This window comes from Pan troglodytes, chromosome 11, assembly GCF_028858775.2.
Source record: "Pan troglodytes isolate AG18354 chromosome 11, NHGRI_mPanTro3-v2.0_pri, whole genome shotgun sequence".
NCBI lineage: Eukaryota > Metazoa > Chordata > Mammalia > Primates > Hominidae > Pan > Pan troglodytes.
In genome coordinates this window covers 111,076,331-111,101,267 of record NC_072409.2, presented here as the reverse complement: position 1 = coordinate 111,101,267, position 24,937 = coordinate 111,076,331, and the positions used below count along the sequence as shown (strand labels likewise).

Below are 24,937 nucleotides of genomic sequence, written 5' to 3'. Positions count from 1 at the left end.
AGCCTCCAGCCTGGGCAACGTGGCGAGACCCCATCTCTACAGAAAACAAACAAAACAATAAGCAAAACGAAACAAACAAACAAACAAAACCAAAAACCTTGCCTGGTGAGGTGGGACCTGTAGTCCCAGCTACTTGAGGAGGCTGAGGCAGGAGGATCACTTGAGCCTAGGAGTTCCAGGTTACAGTGAGCCGTGATCGTGCTTCTACATTCTAGCCTGGGTCTTCCAGCCTGTCTCTAAAAAGAAGAAGAAGAAGAAGAAGAAGAAGAAAAAAGCCAAAACCAAAAAACCCCAAATTTCCAGAGATCCTTCTTTGGATCAAATATTAATTGGAGACAGTTTTTAAAAAAAGTTTTATATACAAAAGTTTTTAGAAAAGTAAACTCTTATAGAAATAGACAATCAACAGGGTAAGTAGGTCAAGTGGCCAGGCTGTACTCTCTTTGACTCATCAGTTCCCCCATACTATGGGCACAGGGACAGTGGGCAGGTAGCTGGTCAGGTGACTGGCAGTGGTGGGTGTAGCTGAGGGCTTGCGGGTGGTGCAGAGCATGCTGGTGGATGGAGGAGGGGTGAGAAGAGCATTTGACCATTCTTGGTGCTGCGACTGCCTGCCACTACCTATCACTGCCTTTGTTCCCCAGAGGCCAGCAGCTGGGCTTGCCTTCTCAGTCTGGGGAACTCAGTCTTTATTTCTTTTGTTGCTGTTATATAGTTTTCAGCATAGAAGTACAGTACATGTTTTGTTAGAATTGTTTGTAAATATGTTGTTTTTTTGGAGCAATTGTAAATGGTGTATCATATTTTAAATTTTAGTTTCTGTGTTCATTATTAGTATATAGAAATACCATTGGGGGGTGTGTGTGTGTGTGTGTGTGTGTGTGTGTGTCTGTCTGTATGTTTATCTGGTATCTTCCAGCATTGCTGAATTTATTTAGGAGGTTTTTTTTTTCCCTTGTCATTTCCTTGGAATTTATTTTCTGTGTAGCTGGTCATGTTGTCTACAAATAGTAACAGTTTGATTTCTTCATTTTTGATATGTACTCCTTTTATTTCCTTCTGTCTTATTGCACTGGCTAGAATTTCTAGCACCATGTTAAGTAAAATGGGTGGGAGGGAACATCCTTGCCTTGTTCCCTATCTTAGGGGGAAAGCATCCCCCTAAGTATGTTAGCTATATATTTTACGTAGATTTTAAAAAGTCAAGTTGAGAAAGTAATCTTTTATTACAGTTTTTCTAAGTGTCTTTTTAAACAATGAATGAGTGTTGTATTTTGTCCAATGCTTTTTCTGCACCAGTTGATGTGACCATGTGATTTTTCTTCTTCAGCCTATAAATACGGTGTATTGCCTTGATTGATATTTAAATATTGAACCAGCCTTGCATTCCTGGAATAGATTCTACTTGATCTACACACACACACACACACACACACACACACACACAGACACACATATATATATACTTACATATATATTGCTGAATTTTATTTGCTAATGTTTTGTTAAGGACTTTTGTTTGTATGTTCGTGAGCAATATTGCTCTGTAGTTTTTTTTTTGTGCTGCTTTGGTCTGGTTTTGGTATCAGGGTAGCGCTAGTTTGAATTAAATCAATTGGAAAGTTTCCTGTTTTCTGAAAGAGATTGTGTAGAATTGTTTTTAATTCTTTAAATGTTTGGCAGAATTTCATATGTGCCAAGAGATTTCTTTTTTGGGAGTTTTTAGATTATGCATTTCATTTCCTGAATGTTTATAGGGCTATTCAAGTGGTGTATTTTGTATGTATAAGTTGTGGTAGTTTGTGTTTTTTGAAGAACTGGTCCGTTTCATCTAACTTGTTGAATTAATATGTGTAGAGTTTACAGTGTTTCCTTATTATCCTTTTGATGTCTGCAGGATCTGTAGTGATATCTCCTGTTTTATTCCCGATGTTGCTAATTGTGTTTGTCTATGGGGGCGTGGGGGTGTCTTGTCTGTGTCCTCACCTTTTAGTTCAGTCTTGCTGGACGTTGTCAATTTTATTGATCTCTTTAAAGACCCGGTTCTGTGTTTCTTTCATTTTTCTATCTTGCTTTTCAGTTTTCAATTTATTTCTGTTCTTTATTATTTCCTTCCTTCACTTGCTTTGAGTTTATTTTGCTCTTTTTCTAAGTGTTTGAGGTGGAGCATAGATTATTGGGAACTTTTTCTGTTTCCTAGTGTATGCATTTAAAGCAATTACATTTTTGTCTCAACATTGCCTTAGTTGTATCCCATAAATTTTGGTATATTTCATTTTAATTTTCATTTAGGTCAACGTAATTTTTATTTTCTTTAAACTCCTATCCTTTGACCTATGGTTTTTTTTTGTTTGTTTGTTTGTTTGTTTTTTTTTTTTTTGAGACAGAGTTTCACTCTTGTTGTCCAGGCTGGAGTGCAATGGCATGATCTCAGCTCACCACAACCTTCGCCTCCCGGGTTCAAGTGATTCTCCTGCCTCAGCCTCCCGAATAGCTGGGATTACAGGCATGCACAACCACACCTGGCTAATTTTGTATTTTTCGTAGAGACAGGGTTTCTCCATGTTGGTCAGGTTGGCCTTGAACTCCTGACCTCAGGTGATCTGCCTGCCTGAGCCTCCCAAAATGCTGGGATTACAGGTGTGAGCTACCGTGCCTGGCAGCTATGGGTCATTTATAAGTCTGTTGTTTAGTTTCCATGTGTTTGGATATTTTCTGCTATTGATTTTAATTTCATTCCATTACGGTCAGAAAACATTCTCTGTATGATTTCAGTTCTGTTAAATTTATTGAGTTTTTTTTAATGGTCCAAGATATAGTCTATCTTGGTGTATATTCTGTGGACACTTAGAACAAATATATATTCTTCTCTTGTTGGGTGGAGTGCTCTATAAATGTTGATTAGATCCTATTGGTTCATGGTGGTGCTGAGTTCTTCTTTGTCCTTGCTGATTTTTCTGTCTAGTTCTATTGATTATTGAGAGAGGGGTCTCTGACAATAATTGTGGATTTGTCTCTTGTTCATTTCTATCAATTTTTCTTTGCATATTTTACAGCTTTGTTTGATACATTTAGGATTGCTAACATCCTCTTAGTGCTACATTGACTCTTTTATTATATAATGTATCACTCTGTCGCTAGTATTTTTTAATTTTTTATTTTTTTTTTTAGGACAGGGTCTCCTTCTTTCATCCAGGCTGGAGTGCAGTGGTGTGATCTCGCCTCATTGACACCTCCACCTCCTGGGCTCAAGTGATCCTCCTATTTCAGCCTCCCAAGTAGCTGGGACTATAGGTGTGCGCCACTATGCCTGGCTAATTTTTGTATTTTTTGTAGAGACAGGGTTTCACCATGTTGCCCAGGCTGGTCTCGGAACTCCTGAGCTCAAGTGATCCACCTGCCTCGGCCTCCCAGTGTGCTGGGATTATAGGTGTGAACCACTGTCTAGTAGTTTTTTAGGGTGAAAGAAATGCTCTAGTAAAATAGGGATAGAGAGGGATTACTTTCTTCCATTTTGTTCATGAGGACTAGTATTGAAGAGTTCAGATATAAAAAACTTGAAAGGCAGTAAAAACAGCATAAATCAGAGAATTAGGTTGCCCTTGATTGTGAAAATTATCACAATCAAGGGTAATGTAGATTTTCATGTAAGCAAAGCATGATATCTAGAAAAATTTGAAGATAGAGGGCAAAGAAGTTTTTGATTTCATTTTTATATTATAAAAGTAATACATGTTTGTTTGGAGGAACAATTCTTAATGATTTAAAACTGAAAGTAATCTGTGCAGGTTACATCCTTTATTGCCTCTGGCTACTTAACTCTTGCTGTGTTGCTCACCAATCATATTCCCAAGAAGCAGTCTTCCAGACCTTTTTCTATATGTGCACTGTTTTTTTTTTTTTTTAAAGCACAAGAATATTATCATTATTCCATTGCAGTGTATGAGCTTCCTAAGGTTTTTTTTTTAATGGCTACAGACTGTTCCATAATACAGACATACCAATTTATTTAGCCATTCCCTTAGCTATAGATACTCAGTGATCTTCAGTGTTTGTCATTAAATAAAGCAGCAGTAAAGGTTTCTTACGTATATCCTAGCATTCTTCTTTTTCCATAGGTAGAGTCATAGATGTGAAATTGCTTGGCTAGAGACTATGCTTTTTTTTTAAATGGAGTCTTGCTCTGTCGCCAGGCTGGAGTGCAGTGGCAAGATCTTGGCTCACTGCAACCTCCGCCTCCTGGAGTCAAGCGATTCCCCTGCCTCAGCCTCCCGAGTAGCTGGGGCTACAGGCATGTGCCACCACACCCGGCTAATTTTTTGTGTTTTAGTAGAGACGGGGTTTCACCAAGTTGGCCGGGCTGGTCTCGATCTCCTGACCTTGTGATTTGCCCGCCTCGGCCTCCCAGAGTGCTGGGATTACAGGTGTGAGCCACTGCGCCCGGCCAAGACTGTGCTTTTTAAAAAAGAAAAAGAAAAAATGGAATGCGAGATCGAATCAAAATATATGAAATTCTCTTCATTAACTGGCAACATAGCCTTTCCCTTAATTGATATTTCTTCCCTGTATTGATATCTTCTTTTACTTTTTTTCTTGAGATACCTTTAATGGCTTTTCTGTGTCATGAAGTTAGAGACGTGATTGGGTTTTTTCTTTGCTTTTCGTTTGTTTTGAAGACGGAGTCTCACTCTGTCACCCAGGCTGGAATGCAGTGGCGTGATCTTGGCTCACTGCAACTTCCACCTCCTGGGTTCAAGCGATTCTTGTGCCTCAGCCTCCCAAGTAGCTGGGATTACAGATGTGCACCACTATGCCCAGCTAATTTTTGTATTTTTGGTAGAGATGGGGTTTCACCATGTTGGCCAGGCTGGTCTCGAACTCCTGGCCTCAAGTGATCCTCAAGTGATCTGCCTGCTTTGGCCTCCCAAAGTGCTACGATTACAGGCCTGAGCCACCGCATCCTGCCAGTTTTCATATTTTTAAAGGTATTTTTTCCTTCAACTTTGTTTTTCATTTTTTTAAGTAAATTTTTACTGAAGCGTACCATATATTAAGAAAAGTGTATAACCAATAAATGTACAGTTTGATGAATTATTACTGTGGACATACCCATGTAGCTATTACCCATGAAAAGAAACAGTGTGCCAGCATCCTCCCATGCTTGTGCCCAGCCACACCATTCCCTCCCACTGCCAAGGTAAGCATTAAACTTTTAACACCATGGATTAGGTTTCTAAAATATTAACTATAATTTTTGTAAATGGAATCATATAGTACGTAATTGTTTGTGTGCCTGGCCTCTTTAGCTCTGTTGTGTTTGTGACATATCTCCGTGTTGTAGCAGCAGTAGTTTGTTGACTTTCTTTACTACGTCATGTTATTCTGTTTTTTTAATGTGCCACAATTTAGTTTTGATGAAAATTTGGCTTGTTTCCGTTTTTAACTATTAAAAACAGTGATACCAAGAATATTCTTGTACAGTCTTTTGGTGCACATATATATGTATTTCTCTTGCCTGAATGCTGGATCATAGGGTGTGCCTATGTTTAGTTTTCCCAAGTGGTTGTACAAAGTGACTGTAAATATATCTGAGGTCTAGTTACTCTACATCCTATTCAGCACTTGGTATTGCCAGTCTGTTTAATTTTAACCAGTTTTGTAGGTGTATTGTAGTCATTCATTGTGGTTTTAATTTATATTACCCTGTGACTAATGAGACTGAGCACCCTTTCTTTTGCTTTCATTGTTTTTAATGATCACAAATAATTGTAGGTATTTAGTATTTATTGGTCACAGTGTGATATTTTGATACATGTATTCAGTATATAATGATAAAATCAGGGTAGTTAGCATATCCATCACCTCAAACATTTCTTTGTGCTGAAAACATTCAAAATCTGTTCTAGCTATTTGAAAATATACACCAGCCTGGGCAACATAGCAGACCCCATCTCCACAAAAATAAAAATAAAAAATTAGCCAGGTGTGGTGGTGCACACCTGTTGTCCCAGCTACTCAGGAGGCTGAGGTGGAAGGATCACTTGAGCCCAGGAGTTGGACGTTGCAGTGAGTCATGATCACACCACTGCACTGGGCAATAGAGCAAAACCCTGTATCTTTGCAAAAAAAAAAAAAAAAGGGAAAAAGAAAATATACAGTAAATTATTGTTAATTATGGTCACTCTGTAGTGCTATAGAACATTAGAACTTATTTCTCTTATCTACCTGTACTTTTATATTTGTTAACCAGCCTTTGGCTATCCTTCCTTCTCCCATCCCTTTCCCCGCCTCTAGTAACCACTATTCTATCCTCTGCTTGCTATGGGATCAACTTTTTTAGCTTCCACAAGATATGTGGTATTTATCTTTCTGTGTCTGGCTTATCTTACTTAACATAATGTTCTACAAAAGCCTCTTCATGTTGCTGCCAGTGACAGAATTTCGTTCTTTTTTATAGCTAAATAGTATTCTGTTATGTATGTGTTTGTGAATGGTGGTTTAATAAACCTGAGAGTGCAGATATCTCATTGACATTGATTTCTTTCCTTTTGGTATATACCTAGTAATGGGATTGCTGGATCATACGGTAGTTCAATTTTAGTTTTTGAGGAATATCCGTACTGTTTCCCATAATGGCTATACTAATTTACATTTCCACCAACAGTGTATTTAAGTTCCTTCTTTTTGTATCCTTGCCATCATTTGTTATTTTTGGTCTTTTTAATAATTGCCATTCTAACTGGGGTGAGATGATATTTCATTGTGGTTTTGATTTCCCTGATAATTAGTGATGCTGAGCACTTTTTCATATACCTGTTGGCCATTTGTATGTCTTTTGAGGGATGTCTATTCAGCTTTTTTGCTGACTTTTAAAATTGGATTATTTGTATTTTTGTGTGTGTACTGTTGAGTTCCTTGTATATTCTGGTTATTAATCCCTTGTTGGATGGATAGTTTGTATTTTTCTTTCATAGCTTCACTCCAATGGTTTCCTTTGCTGTGCAGAAGCTTTTTAGTTTGTTGTAATCCCTTTTGCTTTTGCCTAGTTTTTCTTTTGTTGCCTATGCTTTTGAGGTCTTCTCCAGAAAATGTTTGCCCAGAATAAACATCCTGTAATGCTTCCCTAATGTTTTCTTCTAGTAGTTTCATAGTATTGGATCTTACATTTAAGTCTTTAAGTTCATTTTTTTTTAATATGATGAGAGTAGGCATCTAGTTCCTTTCTTCTTCATATGGCTATAGTTTTCCCAGCACCATTATGTATATTTTTAAATTTTAGAAATAGAGACGAGGTTTCACTATATTGTGCAGGTTGGTCTCAATCTCCTGGGCTCAAATGATCCTCCTGCCTTGGCCTCCTGAAAGGTTGGGATAACAAAGTTTGTGGTATATTTCAAAGTCACGTAGTGTAATGCCTCTTGCTTTGTTCTTTTTTCTCAGAATTGCTTTGGCTGTTAAAGGTCTTTTGCGGGTCCATATGAATATTAGGTTTTTTTTTCTGTTTCTGTAAATAATGTCATTGGTATTTTGATAGGGATTGCATTGAATCTGTAGATAAAGATGGAATGTGTTTCCATTTTTTTTGTGTGTGTCCTGAAGTTTTCCTTTTAGAGAACTTTCACTTCCTTGGTTAAATTTATTTCTAGGTATTTTATGTTTTTTTTTAGTTCTTGTAAATGCGATTGCTTATTGATTTCGTTTTCTGCTAATTCATTGTTAGTATGTAAAAATGTTACTGATTTTTGTGTATTGATTTTATATCTTAGAACTACTGAATTTGTTTATCAGTTCTAGGAGTTCATGGCAGTACTTTAAGAGTTTTCTATATATAAGATCATGTTGTCTGCAAACGGGAACAGCTTAACTTCCTCCTTCCCGATTTGGATGCCCTTTATTTCTTTGTCTTGCCTAATTGCTTTGGCTAGGATAGGACTTCCAGTACTATGTTCAGTAGGAGTGGTGATAGTAGGCATCCTTGAGTTGTTCCAGATCTTAGAGGAAAAGCTTTAAAATTTCCCCCATTTGATCTAATTAAACTGAAGAGCTTCTGCACAGCAAAAGAAATTACCATCAGAGTGAACAGGCAACCTACAGAATGGGAGAAAATTTTTGCAATCTACCCATCTGACAAAGGGCTAATATCGAGAATCTACAAAGAACTTAAACAAATTTACAAGAAAAAATCAAACGACCCCATCAAAAAGTGGGCAAAGGATATGAACACACACTTCTCAAAAGAAGACATTTATGCAGCCAACAGACACGTGGAAAAATGTTCATCATCACTGGCCCTCAGAGAAATGCAAATCAAAACCACAGTGAGATACCATCTCACACCAGTTAGAATGGCGATCATTAAAAAGTCAGGAAACAACAGGTGCTGGAGAGGATGTGGAGAAATAGGAACACTTTTACACTGTTGGTGAGACTGTAAACTAGTTCAACCATTGTGGAAGTCAGTGTGGCGATTCCTTATGGATCTAGAACTAGAAATATCATTTGACCCAGCCATCCCGTTACTGGGTATATACCCAAAGGATTATAAATCATGCTACTACAAAGACACATGCACACGTATGTTTATTGCGGCACTATTCACAATAGGAAAGACTTGGAACCAACCCAAATGTCCATCAATGATAGACCGGATTAAGAAAATGTGGCACATATACACCATGAAATACTGTGCAGCCATAAAAAAGGATGAGTTCAGGTCCTTTGTAGGGACATGGATAAAACTGGAAACCATCATTCTGAGCAAACTATTGCAAGGACAGAAAACCAAACACTGCATTTTCTCACTCATAGGTGGGAATTGAACAATGAGAACACTTGGACACAGAGTGGGGAACATCACACACCGGGGCCTGTCGTGGGGTGGGGGGAATGACGAGTTAATGGGTGCAGCACACCAGCATGGCACATTTATACATATATAACCAGCACGTTGTGGACATGTACCCTAGAACTTAAAGTATAATGAAAAAAAATACAATAAAGTGAAATTTCCCCCATTCAGTATGTTAGCTGTGAGTTTGTCATATACAGCCTTTATTGTGTTGAGGTGTGTTCTTTCTATACCTAACGTAAGAGTTTTTATCATGAGGGGGTTTTGAAATTTAAAAAAATTTTTTTTAGAGATAGGGTCTGACTTTGTTGCCCACGCTGAAGTGCAGTGATACAAGCATAGTTTACTGCAACCTTGAACTCCTGGGCTCAAGCAATCTTTCCGGCCTGGTCTCCCTACAGGTGTTTGCCACCATGCCCGGCTTTTGTATTTTTTGTAGAGATGGGGGTCTCGCTTTGTTGCCCAGGCTGGTCGCCAACTCCTGGGCATGATCATCCTCCTGCCTTGGCTTCCCAAAGTGTTGGGATTCTAGGCATGAGCCACAGTACTTAGCCTCCTGTCCTTTTAAAAATTGTTTTCTGGTTGATTTGTTTCTCCTTTTTTTCTTCCTGTCTTATTGTTTATCATTGCAGTTTGATGGTTTTCTATAGTGATAAGGTTTGATTTTTTTCTCTTTGTCCTTTGTGTATTTGTTCTACCAGTGAGTTTTATACTTTCATGTTTTTTCATGATAGTGATTATCATTTTTTCATTTCTAGATGTAGGACCTTCTTGAGCATTTCTTGTAAGGCCTGGCTAATAGTAATGAATTTCCTCAGTTTTTGCTTGTCTGGGAAAGACTTCATTTCTGAAGGATAGCTTTTTGGGTATAGTGTTTTTGGTTGACATTTTTTTTTTTCTTTCAGCATTTTCAATATATCATCTTATTCTCTCATGGTCTATAAGGTTTCTCTGGAGAAATCTGTTTTTAGTGTAATGGGGATTTCCTTGTATTAACTTGATGCCTTTTTCTCTTGCTGTTTTTAGAATTCTCTTTTTATCTTTCACTTTTGACAGTTTAACTATTAACATGCCTTGGGAAGACCCTTTTGGGTTGAATCTATTTTGGAACCTTTGAGCTTCCTAGATTTGTATGTTCATACCTCTTATCAGACTTGGGAGCTTTTCAGCTATTTCATTTGGCAGGCTTTCTGTGCTTCCTTTTTTCTCCTCCTGGAACTTTCATAACATGAACATTTGTTTGCTTAATGATTTCCTGTAAGTCTTGTAGGTGTTCTCATTTCATTTTCATTCTCATTTCTTATTTCTTTGAGTAGGCAATTTTGAAAGACTTATCTTCAAGTTCAGAGATTTGTGTCTTATGCTTGATCATGTCTGCTATTTTAGTTCTATTATATTTATTTCATTCATTGAAGTCTTAAGCTGCAGTATTTTTTTTTTTTTTTTTGCAATTGCAAATTTTAAATTTTACCCAGGAAGCATCAGATCTGGCCCAGTGAGGTGGGGTAGGGGTAGGTGGAGTGGCTCCATGTTCATTTGGCACCATGCTGAAAGGTACAGTAGCCGCTTAAAGCTCGGCTTGAGGATGTTGGGCCACTGGTCTAGGGGGTATCCTCAGGGGAAAAGGGGAGTTTTTGCTGCTTGCTCCTGGAGCAAGACACACTCCAGCCATAGTTCTAATTCGAAGATAGTGTAGCGCATGCCACAGGGAGCTGGGCATGGTGTTGACTCCTTCTCTGTGGGGAGCACAGCTACGTATGTATACTCCAGGCAGCTTAGGCCTCTGAGGACTGCAGGGTTCCTCAGTGGTGAGGTCTGTAAGTGTCTAAGGTATTGATAGGGATCGCTAGGATCCTCTTCCTTACCTCCTTGCAGCAGGGAGAAGTCCTTTTGGTTCCCAGCTGATCCCGATTGGGGATTGGGGTGATAGAAGCTTGGCATTTCCTTCTGCTCTCTTTGTGGTCATCTCGAGTTTCTTTTATAAACTCTTCTGATGCACTCTGGCACCCTTCCTCAGTTATTTGTGTTAAAGTCTAGTTGTTTAATTGTTGTTTGGGCCGTCTTTGTGAAGGATTTCTAGCTGGCCATCTTGATCTGAGCACCTTTTCTTTGATGTATTGGTCAGTTGGATATCCTCTTTTATGAAGTCTCCATTCAGATATTTTGCTCATTTTTCTGTCTTTTTCTTATTTAATTGTTGATTCATTGGTATATTCTGGATATGTTAAAGGATTGCACATATCTTATTCCACTCTGACTTGTCTTTTGACACTTTCAGTGTAGTCTTTTGATAAACAATACTTCATAGTTTTAATATCCAATTTATAAATCTTGCCTATCCTTTTACCATGAAGATACATTCTCTGTGAACTTTAAAGTCTTCTGTTTTAAAATATAAACTCTGTGTTACATTTAGCAAACTCATTTGCCGTTCTTTTTAAAATAGAATTTGACTGAGAAATAGATACCAAATTTTATCGGGTGGTTTTTCTGGAATAATTAAGCCAGTTAGTTGAATTTTTCCGCCTGCTTATATAATATTATATTTAATTAATGTTATTGTTTTCCTTGTGCTTTATCCGCAACCCTTTTTGGGATGCATCTTTCTTAATCACAGTAGTAATTTTAAAAATGTGTAATTTAAGAATAACATACTTTGAGATATTATTTAAGATTTTTCATCTGTTCTCATTAAATGAGATTAGTTTGTAATTCAGATGTTTTTTAGTGATGTTCTTAACTATACTACAATAGCCATCTTTACACATTCTTTTTTGTACTTTGGGTAATAATAATAATTATTATTTTTTTGAGATGGAGTCTTGCTCTGTCGTGCAGGCTGGAGTGCAGTGGCACGATCTCGGCTCACTGCAAGCTCTGCCTCCCAGGTTCACGCCATTCTCCTGCCTCAGCCTCCCAAGTAGCTGGGACTACAGGCACTTGCCACCATGCCCAGCTAATTTTTTTGTATTTTTGGTAGAGACGGGGTTTCACCGTGTTAGCCAGGATGGTCTCAATCTCCTGACCTTGTAATCTGCCTGCCTCGGCCTCCCAAAATGCTGGGATTACAGGCATGAGCCACTGTTCCTGGCCAATAATTATTTTTTTCTTTGAATGTTGGGGAAAAAAACTTACAGTGACTTCATCAGCGACCTTTTCTGTTTATTATTTGAAAAAAATTCTTCTTGTCTTCTTTTTAGGTCCTTTTGTGTCCTTTTCATTTATTTGTTTTGGTTTGTCATTTTTTACATAGCTTTCTATCTTAATTCCAAATATATTGGTAACTAATGGAGAATCGTTTACCATAAAGCTCTTAATCTTTTTAATTAATTATATGTTTTTTATTTTTGATTTTATTGAGTCCTATCTTATTTCCTTTTACAAATAAGTAAAGTGGTCGATTTGTGTTGTATGTTCTCAGTTAATTAGCTTGATTTTTTTTTTAACCTTTTTTTTTTTTCTTTTTTGAGACAGGGTCTGGCTCTGTCATCCAGACCACATTACAGTGGCTCCATCATGGCTCACTTCAGCCTCAACCTCTTGGGCTCAAGGGATCCTCCTGCCTCAGCTCTACCCCAACCCTGCCCCCCCGAGTAGCTGGGACTGGGGCTACAGGTGTGCGCCACCATGCCTGGCTAATTTTTGTATTTTTTGTAGGGTCAGGGTTTTGTCATGTTGCCCATGCTGGTCTTGAACACCTGGGCTCAAGTGATTTGCCTGCCTCAGCCTTCCAAAGTGCTGGGATTACAGGTGTGAGCCACCACACCCAGCTTTATTTTTTATTTTCTTTTTCTCTTCTTTTGAGATTATCGTTTTTCTTTACTGATTTGCTTGTAATTTTGTTTCATTTCTAAACTCTCAGTTCATTTTACTCTTACTTTTCTAAGATTTTTTTTTTTTTTTTTTTTTTGAGACAGAATTTGGCTTTTGTTGCCCGGGCTGGAGTGTAGTGGCGCAATCTCGTCTCACTGCAACTTCTGCCTCCTAGGTTCAAGCTATTCTCCTGAGTCAGCCTCCCAAGTAGCTGAGATTACAGTTGCCTACCACCTTGCCCAGCTAAGTTTTGTATTTTTAGTAGAGACAGGGTGTCACCATGTTGGCCAGGCTGGTCTTGAACTCCTGACCTCAGGTGATCCACCCGCCTGGGCCTCCCATAGTGCTGGGATTACAGGCATAAGCCACCGCGCCCGGCCCAGTTGCTAAGATTTTTAAAGTGATAAATTTTTCTTTGGTAGAGTCTCATCTGTTTTGATGAAATTTTTATTTCTATACAATATATTTTATTATGGTCTGCATTTTTTTTTCTTTACCTCAGTATAATTTAGGAAAGATATTTGGTTCTTTACATTAAAATAATTTTTATTTATCACATTGTATATAATAATGCACATATAGAAATAAATAAACATACATATTTGCAAGTGAGTGGATGTCTTAATTTATTCCAAGAATTGAGTATGTGTTTGCAATGTCTACCTCTTTGGATTTAATGAGGAAAGGAATGACTCCTAATTTTGCATGTTAACAGCTCACTGTCTTGTCTTCTGGTTATTCGCGAAAGAAATTGAAATCCGGCCGGGCTAGGTGGCTCACGCCTGTAATCCCAGCACTTTGGGAGGCCGAGGCAGGCGGATCACGAGGTCAGGAGATCAAGACCATCCTGTCCAACATGGTGAAACCCTGTCTCTACTAAGAATAGCTGGACATGGTGGCACGTGCCTGTAGTCCTAGCTACTCGGGAGGGTGAGGCAGGAAAATTGGTTGAACCCTGGAGGCGGAGGTTGCAGTGAGCTGAGGTCTTGCCAGTGCGCTCCAGCCTGGGCAACGCAGCAAGACTCTGTCTCAAAAAAAAAAAAAAAAAAAGAAAAAGAAATTGAAATCACATTAAATATATAACTTTTCCTCACATAATTAAATAATTCTTTTAAAAGCATTTCTTAGGGGCACATGGTATTATAAAGATCTGTCATAGGCCATTTAATGAAAACAGTTTTGTTGGCTATTTAAATCATGTTGCAATATCTTTGTTTTGTTTATAATTTAAATTTTGTGTATTTTAAGAAATATGCACATGACACAAAATTCAAAGGGAATAAAAGGGTTTATAGAGCAGGGGTCCTCAACCCCAGACAGGGCAGGGTTGGCAGAGTGGTTGAAGGATGAAACTGTTCCACCTCAGATCATCAGGCATTAGAGTCTCACAAGGAGCCAGCAGCCTCGATCCCTTGCATGTGCAGTTCACAGTAGGGTTCACGGTCCCGTGAGAATCCAGTGCCATCACTGATCTGATCTATGAAACTGGTCCCTGGTGCCAAAAGTTTGGAGACTGCTGGTTTAGAGAATCTTTGAATTAAACAGTGTTACTAGTTTGTTGTTTTTTCCCCCAGGCTTTTTCTTTTTCATAAATAAGCAAATATATGTACATATATGTACACTTGTTCTTTATCCGCAGAAATGGTCACTATCAATGTACACTATCTGGTGATGGTACATTAAAAACAGAACTTGCTCACGCCTGTAACCCCAGCACTTTGGGAGGATCATGAGGTCAGGAGATCGAGACCATCCCGGCCAACACGGTGAAACCCCATCTCTACTGAAAATACAAAAATTAGCTGGGTGTGGTGGCACGCGCCTGTAGTCCCAGCTACTTGGGAGGCTGGGGCAGGAGAATCGCTTGAACCCGGGAGGCGGAGGTTGCAATGAGCCAAGATCGCGCCACTGCACTCCAGCCTGGGCAACAGAGCGAGACTCCGTCTCAAAAACAAAACAAAACAAAACACAGACTTTATCAACTTTACCACTACTCAATATATCCATGTAATACAACTACACTTGTGCCCACTAAATTTGTACAAATAAAAAAATGCATAAGATATAAAAGTAGTGCATAAGAGATCGTAAAATGAACACCTGCGTGACCCCCCATCCACAAAAAGAAATATAACTTTGCTAACATCTGTACATCTTTTAGCTATTTACAGCTCCTTGCCATGCCTCTACTGGTAGCCACTATCCTCACCATTATAGCATTGACTTTGATTCTCTTTATAGTTTTATAACCTAATTATGTATTCATAAACAGTGTAGTAAAATTGTGCTTGTTTTTGGAGCTTTTCCCTGAACGTTTTGAGATACCTGAAATCTTGTAGCCCCAGGAGCAGTCTTGAAGAAGAGGAGTCAGCAGGGTGTGTGGGAGGTGAATGGGCAAGGAATTCTACACAGGTTGGCCTAGTAAAGTTTGGGGACTTTGATCTTACCATTATTAGGTGGACTTGAGATCTTTTCCTGTACCAGGTGATGGAGTCATATCTTCACTGTTGCCAGGGCTCCGGAACTAGCTCTGAGTCTGCTTCTTTGAAGTGCTGCTTCTGAAGCACCTGTTTGCCGTGATCAGGGATGGTCCTGCCTGGAGTTCTCTTTATGCCCATTCTCTTTCTACTTTTGTTCTGCTGGGCGTTTCTGGTTTTGTTTGTGTGTAAGAGTCCCTGTGGATTGCAAAAAACAAAATCTAGAAAGTAAAGTTATGGTTTCTTCCTTTTTTCTTTTCTAATTTGTAAAATCTATGGGGTTTAATCTTAGGCTTTATTTGTAGGTGCTTGTTCCTCTATCCCATTTAGACACTTAGAAAGTTTGAACAAATCAAGGGCTTTCCTTTTTTCTGCAGAGCACGTTAGATTTTCTATAAACCTAAGTAGAAAGTGGCATTGTGGTAGAGATTGTGCCTGATTTGTAAAGAATGTTAAAAAGATCGTAGAAATAATTTCTAATTCAATTCCGTCGTTCAGATAGTTTCAAACTCCTGTAATGCTACTTACATCACAACCTATTACACATACACATATGTGTAAAACAGACTGAAGTTTCACGAACAGCATCCTTAGTATATACAGTTATTCCAACTTAGTTTATTCTGTTCTATTTTTTTTAATGTTGATTAGAGATCCGTTAAATTAACTATAAGATCCTTCAAGAGATCAGTGCCTGTAGTTGAAGGTACCATGATTTTCTGGAGGAAGAGGTTAGCTCCAAGGAATTAAACTGAACAGAGGCAAACTAGTGTCGTGGTGTGGCTAAGAGTGTGGAACCGTTAGGTTGTGTGTAGTAGCTTACGCCTGTAATCCCAGCGTTTGTGAGCCTGAAGCAGGAGGATCACTTGAGGCCAGGAGTTTGAAACTAACCTGGGCAACATAGTGAGATCCTATTTCTTAAAAGAGAGAGAGAGAGCATGGACTTTGGAGAAGGACAGACTTGGGCTCAGATCCTGGTTTTGCCACTTTCTGGTCATATGATCAGGGCAGTCTGTTTGGCATTCTTGGGTCTCAGTGTCATTTGACTAGGGCAATCTAGTTGGCATTCTTGGATCCTAGCCTTTTGTAAAATGGCATCTTAATCCATTTCATGTTGCTATAACAATGTCACAGGCACAGACTGGGTAATTTATAAAAGAAAAGAAATTTATCACAGTTCTGGAAGCCAAGAAATCCAATATCAAGGTGCTAGTATCTGGCAAGGGCCTTCTTGCCACAGCTTCCCATAGCAGAAAGTGGAAGAGCAAGAGAGGGAGAGCGAGAGTGACTTGAGAGAGCTGGACTCATTTTTTTTTTCCCCCCAGAGATGGGCATCTTGCTGTGTTGTCCAGTCTGGCCTTCAACTCGTGGTCACAGGTGATCCTCCCACCTCAGCCTCCTGAGTGGCTGGGACTACAGATACACACCATGGCACCCCTGGCTGGACTCATTTTTATAACAGCCCACTCTTGTGATATAATAATAAATCCACTCCTGTGATAATGGCATTCATCTATTCATAAGGCCAGAGCCCTTGTGGCTTAATCACCTTTTAGTGGTCCCATCTCTTAATATAGTCACAATGACAACTCAGTTTCAACATGAATTTTGGAGAGAACATTCAAACCATAGCAAATGGGAATGACACTCTGTGCCTCAGGGATATGAGTATTAACTGAAAGAATAGCTAGTGGAAAGTAAGCATGCAACACACAGCAGCTTTATTAACCATTGTTATTTGTTTCAGGATTTAATGGTGTTTCTCTGATTTCTAGCCCAATGCCCTTTGTACAAATTGCAGAATCCATTATGACAAGAGTTATGGGACAGTGTTATGTAACAGACTAGGTAGATGGGAATTGCTTAGTTGATCCACTCACCCTTTGGGATCAGTTTAGGTGACTACTGGACTGTGTCCATAAACTCTGCTGGTTTATTACAGGAGTGGGAATTGTCTAAAAGTGTCAGGCAGTCACAATGCCTTCAGTGGCAGAAGAGTTAGTCTTTCTGTCCTTGTTCATGGGCAGGAAGTTAAAACTAAGGGGTGTGTTTGTGTGTAAGATTAGTTCAGGGGAAGGAAGACTGGAGGAGTCTTCACTTCTCCTCCCATAATCTTACATTTAAAATCTATTCTCTTCCTTTCCCCTTCTTTTTTCCTCTCCCCCTCTCTTTCTCTTTTAAAGAATGACCAGCTTTTGCCCAGGCTTGGTGGCTCACGACTGTAATCCCAGCACTTTGGGAGGCTGAGGTGGGAGGATTGTTTGAGGTCAGGAGTTCAAGACCAGCCTGGTAAATATAACGAGACCCTATCTCTACAAAACTAAAATAAGAAATTAGCTGGGTGTAGTGGTGCACGTCTGTGGTCCCAGCTACTTGGGAGGCTGAGGCAGGAGGATCCTTTGAGGCCAGGAGTTCCAGGTTACAGTGAGACGTGATCACGCCACTATACTCCAGTTTGGGCAACAAACCCTGTCTCTTAAAAATAAATAAATAAACTTTTAATATAAAATTAAATTTATATAACATCCAATCATTAAGATAAAAACATTTATTAACATTTCGCCTTTTTTCTTCCAGTATTTTCTCATGCATTAAAAAAAGAAGGCACTAATACTGTACATTCAAACACCCTTTTAATAAAATAAAAAACTGAACTGGTTAGATAGTTTAAGTCAGTAGGATGGTAGAGGAGGGGAAAAGGGAGGGATACTTTGCTGAAAGGCAGAGATAGTGATCTCTTACTGTCTCTGAGACTGAAGGGTGGTCCTCAATTTAATCTTTCCTTCCAGGCATTCTGGAGCAGGGAAGAATCTGACTTTAAAATTGTTCCCTACTTTCTACTGTTTCTCCGTTATTTGGCATGCCCTCCTGAGTTCAGAAGAATAGGTCTTAAGGGTTTTATGCTGCTGAAAGTAATATCCCATTAGATTGCTGGTGGAGCTTTTTTTTTTTTTTACAATGTGAAAGCTGAATTGTTTCTAAGTTCTACTAAACATATATGTACCAGTCAGTGCTTTTCAACTGTGTCAGGTTCCTCAACCTGTGAACCTACCCAGTCCTTTAGGAGAGCCCAGGTGTGATGCAGGAAGTAACCTGCCCTCTACCGCAGTACCTGAATCAGGCGTGTGCTCTGGAAATGTTGACCTGACATGAGGACAGTCTGTCTTCTCTTTTCTTCACAGATTTTGAAGCCAGCTTCATAAGGCTATTGGACAAAATAACGAATGGTTCTCGAATTGAAATAAACCAAACAGGTAAGCTCCTTTTAGATTCCTAAAAGCACCTCCATGCACTAAAGCATTCCTGTTTCTCACTCTTTTTTTTCTTTCCTTTTTTTTTTCTAGTCAGTCTCTGCTTATCCAAATCACTCTTTTTAATGGTATAAATATTATGTTTAAAGCTTTACTAATCACTTTGTATTATATAAATCACCATTAAATTAGAATTTTGGGGGGACTTATATGAGGAACTCACCATATAACTTTGGAGTTATATGAGGAAGCTGTGAGTGTAGATCATAATAAAAGCATATCATTCTAGATCATTTTAAAAAATACCGTGTTCCGATGGAAAGACCCAGTTACCTCTCTGTGATATGATTTTCCAGAGACATACATGAAGTCTCCCAATTGGAAGGGCATACATTTGATTTAAGGAAGTTAGAAGACTGAAAATTTCAGATCCATAAGCAAGTCTCTCCTCTTTTTTTAACAATAAATATTTTATACATAATGTTTACATGAGACTTTCCAAAGTCCATTTACTTATATTATCACATTAAATTATATCAACCAACTCTGTGAGGTAGTTTATGGGCTGAATTCTATTTATTTTAAATTTTGTTTGTTAAAATAAGTTTACACAAGTATATGCAAAAGATGGGAACATCCCTTCACCTCTTTCCTCTTCCATTCCCCTCTCCAGGGGTAGCCACTGTCACAGCATTTGCTTACATGGACATTTGCATAATTCAGACCATCAGCAACATCATGCTCTTCATATTGTTCTTCAGCCAGCATTTTTTTTTTTTTTTTTTTTTTTGCTAGTACAAATGTCTCAGAGAACTTTCCCTTCCAGCACATGCAGGTCTTCCTTAATATTTCTGTGGGTTGTAGTATAGTATTCCAGTGTATTGATGCATAATAATTTATTTAACTGCTCCCCATTGATAAACATTTAGGTTGTTTCTAGCTTTTATTTTTTCTATTAGAAACTTGTGTCTACATTGTATGGAAAACTGTGGCAAACATCCTTTGGCTGACTCCATTAACTCTCTGCCTTTCCACACACATTCCATAAATAAATCTCTGACCTTTTCCCTATCTTGGCTCTCTTAAGGCAAGCTTGGGTTCATATGTGGTCCTATACCACATGAGATATTCTGATCTATAGCTGCATTTAGCCATGTCTTATGGAGAACAGGTTTCGGGAATGAGATACTCACATGTCTTTTGCCAGCTATGAGTCCCTTAATTTCCTTTAGCTTGTTTGCTTTGAAATTGCTGGAGGTTTTTTCAGTAACTTTCATTGGTGATCCAGAAGACAGATAATTCTATTCTTTTTTGTGTCTGTGTGAGACGGAGTCTTGTTCTGTCACCTAGGCTGGAGTGCAGTGGTACGATCTTGGCACATGGCAACCTCTGCCTCCCGGGTTCAAACGATTCTCCTGCCTTAGCCTCCCCAGTAGCTGGGATTACAGTTGCCTGCTGCCATACCTGGCTCATTTTTTTTTTTTTTTAGTAGAGACAGGGTTTCACCACTTTGGCCAGGCTGGTCTCAAACCCCTGATGTCAGGTGATCCATCCACCTCAGCCTTCCAAAGTGTTGGGATTACAGGCATGAGCCACAGCGCGTGGCCCAAGTCTATTCTTTTCTAGTCATATTGGCAATGTAGATTGAGGAGTAAGACATTTACATGATTCTGCTCCCACTACATGTCCTTTTAATTTTCCCCATCAGAGTAGTAAAAGCCTTCATTCTGATGATCTGGCCAGTTTCTCATTTGGCTAATTTGTATAAATAAACATACGGATTTGAAGCATTTAGTGAATATATAGTCTTTTTATGGTTTTTTGATCTAAAGGATGGTTTTGTGGCCCTTACAACTATTTCAGATAACTGACCCAGAGTCCATTTGAGACGTGTTCATTACTTTGATCAGAATATGGTCCTGATTGTGATTGTTTGGATTCTAGTGTTTAATGTAGTAAAACCTACATTTATTTTATGAAAGTCCCAAGAACTTTTTCCCATTTGAGTGACTGAACATGCCTCCTTCCTCTAATGTTAAATATATTTTTGGTAAATTGTGCCAGAGGGCATTGCAAAAGATTTTGTGCAGCAGAAATACCTTGTTCAACCATTTATGTCCCCCTATGTCATTTACAGTTTTTTGCATTGATATGTAAATCTAGTAAGAAGCTTTTTGGAGAGCCAGGCATGGTGGTTCATGCCTGTAATCCCAGCACTTTGGGAAGAAGAGATGGGAGTAAGAAGCTTTTTGGATAGCCAGGCACGGGGTGGTTCATGTCTGTAATCCCAGCACTTTGGGAAGAAGAGATGGGAGTAAGAAGCTTTTTGGATAGCCAGGCACGGGGTGGTTCATGTCTGTAATCCCAGCACTTTGGGAAGCTGAGCCTAGGAGTTTCAGAGTAGCCTGGGCAATATAGTGAGACCCTTTCTCAAAAAAAAAATGATTAGCTGAGTGTGGTAGCATGTGCCTAGGGTCTCAGCACTTTGGGAGGCTGAGGTGGGAGGATCACTTGAGCCCAAGAATTCAAGACTATCCTGGGCAACGTAGTGAGACCCTTTCTCTAAAATAAAGAAAAAAAAGAAAGAAAGAAAGAAAGAAAAAGAAAAAAAAAATTAGCTGGGCATGGTCCCAGCTACTCTGGAGGCTGAGATGGGAGGATTGCTTGGCTCTGGAGGTTGAGCTGCAGCAAGCTGTGATCATGCCGCTGTACTCCAGCTTGGGGGACAGAGCAAGACCCTGTCTCAAAACAAAACAAAGCTTTTTGAATGATACGATTATGTGAGAAGTGAATAAAGATAGTAGTTTCATCTAAAGCCGTAAAATAATATTAGGCATTTCCCTGTATCAATATTAAATTAAAAGACCTACTATTAATGGCACTGAATGCCATAAAGTACTTGCCTTTTCTTGGCATCATGTTTGGTGAATGAGGTATATGAGAAATATCATTTCAGGGGCCCTAGAGGATGCTGGTTGCTGGTGTGATGATTTAAGCACATCATTTGTAATTCCCCTCTGTGGTCAGCCTAGTCTGAGAATGTGCTGTTGGGAGACTAGGGTGCTTATTAGGATCTCTTTTCTGTGCCCTGCCATGACTCTGGCAACTCAGATGGCTTAGAGAGGGGTTTAATTTATTACTGATTATTAAATTACATTCACAGTTTATTATTGTTACAGGGGCTTGACAGTAGTGAGTCAGCTTTTGGAGCGAAGTGTGGGCTCTTAGCGATGGCATTTCGAGCACTCTTGGATGCCCTTGTCAGACTTTCCCCTTGGAACTCACTGCCTTCATTACCTTTGTGACATTTTAGTTTTTTTCCTGCTGAATGTGGCTCTTTTTCTTCTGGTTTAAGGAACAACCTTATATTATCAGCCTGGCCTCCTGTATGGTGGATCTGTGGAACATGACTGTAGCGTCCTTCGTGGCATTGGTTATTACCTGGAGAGTCTTCTTTGCTTGGCTCCATTTATGAAGCACCCGTTAAAAATAGTTCTACGAGGAGTGACCAATGATCAGGTTGACCCTTCAGTGAGTATTGAGAACAAACCGTGGTGTGGTTTTTGTTTTGTCTCTTGTCACAACCCAGCTTGTGGGAAAAAAGTTCCTTATAAAGCACAGTTTTATTACAAATGTATATTGCTTTTGTTATTTACCTTGAGATTTAGAGGTTAATCACTCCGGGAGGCAGATGAACCAAAACTTAGGATCATCAAATTCAGGACTATTGTTAACAGTTACCAAGGTGCCTTTTGTTGTTATCTAAGAACCTTCAAAACATGCTCACAGTCTCATCATAGTTGACATGAACTATAGTTCTGTTGGCTGTATATGTGAGAGTGGAGTTTTTGTAAGATCCTGTGGTAGCTGAGGCTGGAGGGCAGCTGACCAAAATTTTGGGCAGGAGATCATAGCTCCTTGGCATTGTTACAGCATAATCTTGACTTACCCAGGCTTCAATCATAAACTCAAGGGCTTTCTTCTTCTGAGAAGAGTTTGCAGATTAGGAAAAGGGCATAAAGTCAGGAAAGGAATGTGTGAGCTTTGGTAGTTTGTGGGTGTCAGCAAGCTTTTGATTTTTATTTTATTTTTTTTCACCAAGGGTCATGCCAGAGCAAGCTTTTTATTAAACATGCTAATTTTTCTGCAGATATGGGGAGAATGGTTTAATATGAAGCAAAACTTTTTATTGTGATCACAACTGTCTTAATGCCATTCTAGGATGAAGTGTGTGTGGGTGTGTGTGTGTATGTGTGTGTGTGCGCGCGCGCGTGTCTGTGTGTGAGAGAGAGAGAGATTAGAGAAGTCTAGAGAAGTCTTGTCCAGGCCTCCCTCCCTTGTAGGAAGGGGTGGATTCCCTGCTTTTGGATGCTCTGCTGTCAGAGAAGATATCTTAAAGCTGATGGCCGGCCGGGCGCAGTGGCTTACGCCTGTAATCCCAGCACTTTGGGAGGCCGAGGCGGGCAGATGACGAGGTCAGGAGATCGAGACCAACCTGGCTAACACAGTGAAACCCCGTCTCTACTAAAAATACAAAAAATTAGCCGGGCATGGTGGCGGGCGCCTGTAGTGCCACTACTCGGGAGACTGAGGCAGGAGAATGGCGTGAACCTGGGAGGCAGAGCTTGCAGTGAGCCGAGATCGGGCAACAGAGTGAGACTCCGTCTCAAAAAAAAAAAAAAAAAAAAAAGTTGATGGCCATGATGCAAAGTACTGAGGTGGTATGCTTGTCTTTACCATTACAGGCCAAGACCAATGAATGGATAGCTTCTGAGGCAGAATGTGAATTATGTAGCTTTTCTACTCAGGGAGGACCAATGAGGTGATGCTGTGAGCCCCAAAGTAGAGATTGCTGGTATTCATCAAGATACCTACTAGGGTATAAACATTGTTAATATGTTCTTAGGCAGTAAAAACTTATTCTTCATTTCTTGGAAATTCAGCTGCATAAACTCTTTTCCCTGGGATACTGAGTATAGTACAAGATCTGAAATTCTTAAGCTGTAAAGGAATGTTGCGTAAACTGTTGAGAATATTTAATTAAGTGTTTTTTTTTTTTTTTTTTGCATTTTCTAGAAGACTATAGGAAATGAGTTCTTTGGATAAAAGAATGAGAAGAGGTGTAAATACATTTAGATTGGAAGAGAGAAAGGTGCCTTAAACAGTGGGAAAAGGCCCTGAAGTGTACAGCAGTGTGTGTATCTGTTTTGTGCTTTTTTTTCTATACTTGCTAATTATCTTAAAAGCTTTTCTCACTGGCAATATTTTAAAAATTTTATATGCTAACAGTGACAAAAGATCAGTTGATGAATTTCTCAGAAATGGGACCCAAAAAGTCTGTTTTCATATGCTGTAGGAGTATCTGCTTTTGCCAGCTGCATGACTAAAATGGCCTTGGTTGGTATCTGGCTCCAGGCCAGGGTAAAATAAATATACTTAATCCTGAATAAAGAGTGACTTCTTCAGCTCATTCCATGGCTCCTTCATTTCTAGCTTCTTCTTTTCTGTGTGGTTTCCTCATTAGTTCATGTCTGCATCTACTCTCTGTGTACAAGGATGAAATGAGTGATTCTGTCCTTAACAAACTCCTAGTCTCATGGGGTGGACAGCTGGGAACTCATTTAGGGAGATTACAAGGATGAATACACTTGGGCTCTGACAGAGGTAGAAGCAAAGTGCTTAGTGTTAGAGAGCGTTTCTTGAGGAGGGAAAATCAGAATCAGTCTGGGTTTTAGGAAGATAATTCTGGAGGTTGAGTGAAAGATGAATGGAGAGGTGATAGACTAGCTTGGGCATTATGGAGATGGAAGGAGAACGGAAGGGGCAGATAGGACAACTAATTGGAGGCGGAGTGAGAGGAAGGGGCCATAGATGACTTCATGATTTCTGTCCTGGTTGCAATAAAGGATCATGATCGTAAAGATCATTCCCATTTGACAAAGGGAAGAGGAAAATTGCAGTAGGATAATGAGTGATGCTTTTTATTTTGGTCCTGTTCCCTGGGATGTTGGCAGCCTAACCATATAAGGATTTCCAGTTGGCAGTTAGAAATTATTGTCTAGAGCCTCAGAGACAGGTCATCACGATCTTACCTGCTGATACTTAAGCCTCTAGGAGTATGAGATTGATTAGGCTGAGGTTGAACACTGGTGGGTTTGGCTGAATTCATCTTTCACGTGTTTTTCCTTTGACATGCACAGTGTGGCCGTGGTGGCAGTGGTGGTGGTTGTTGGTGGTGGTGTGTGTATGCATCTGAATTGGTTGTTCATGTTTGAAACTCCAGATTTTACATTATGATAGGGCAGTGTGACAATACTGAATGGTGGTTCCTCCATGACAGCCATCAGTTGGAGGTGAGTAGCAGCTGCCTTTTTTGGATAAGGTGTGAGCTTTCAGCTGGACACAGGTCACAGCTGACCTCATCATTCATTTAAGCTTCCTCTCTCCGCTCTGTGGGCATTAGGGTTTCTGCCCCATGGTCCAAGGGACTGAGAATGGAAGAAGGAGAAATGAGTGTTTAAGGTGTGAGTGGGAGAAGAGGAGCTAGA

At 39.5% G+C, this 24,937-nt stretch overlaps 1 protein-coding gene across 4 annotated transcripts in view; it reads left to right on the top strand.

Annotated features, from left to right (window-relative positions):
* Window positions 1–24,937, top strand: part of RCL1 (RNA terminal phosphate cyclase like 1) — a 68,738-nt gene that overhangs the window by 12,344 nt on the left and 31,457 nt on the right. For 3 of the 4 annotated variants that reach the window (XR_010148983.1, XM_520471.9, XM_016960551.4), the window contains 2 exons: window positions 18,321–18,392; window positions 21,745–21,920. Coding sequence is in view for 3 of the 4 variants with exons in the window: in XM_520471.9 (XP_520471.5) it covers window positions 18,321–18,392; window positions 21,745–21,920 (248 nt within the window). In the remaining variant the exon portion in view is untranslated. Of the gene's footprint in view, window positions 1–17,321; window positions 17,428–18,320; window positions 18,393–21,744; window positions 21,921–24,937 lie in introns of those variants that run through there. The other variant, XM_054658653.2, reaches the window with a different exon arrangement.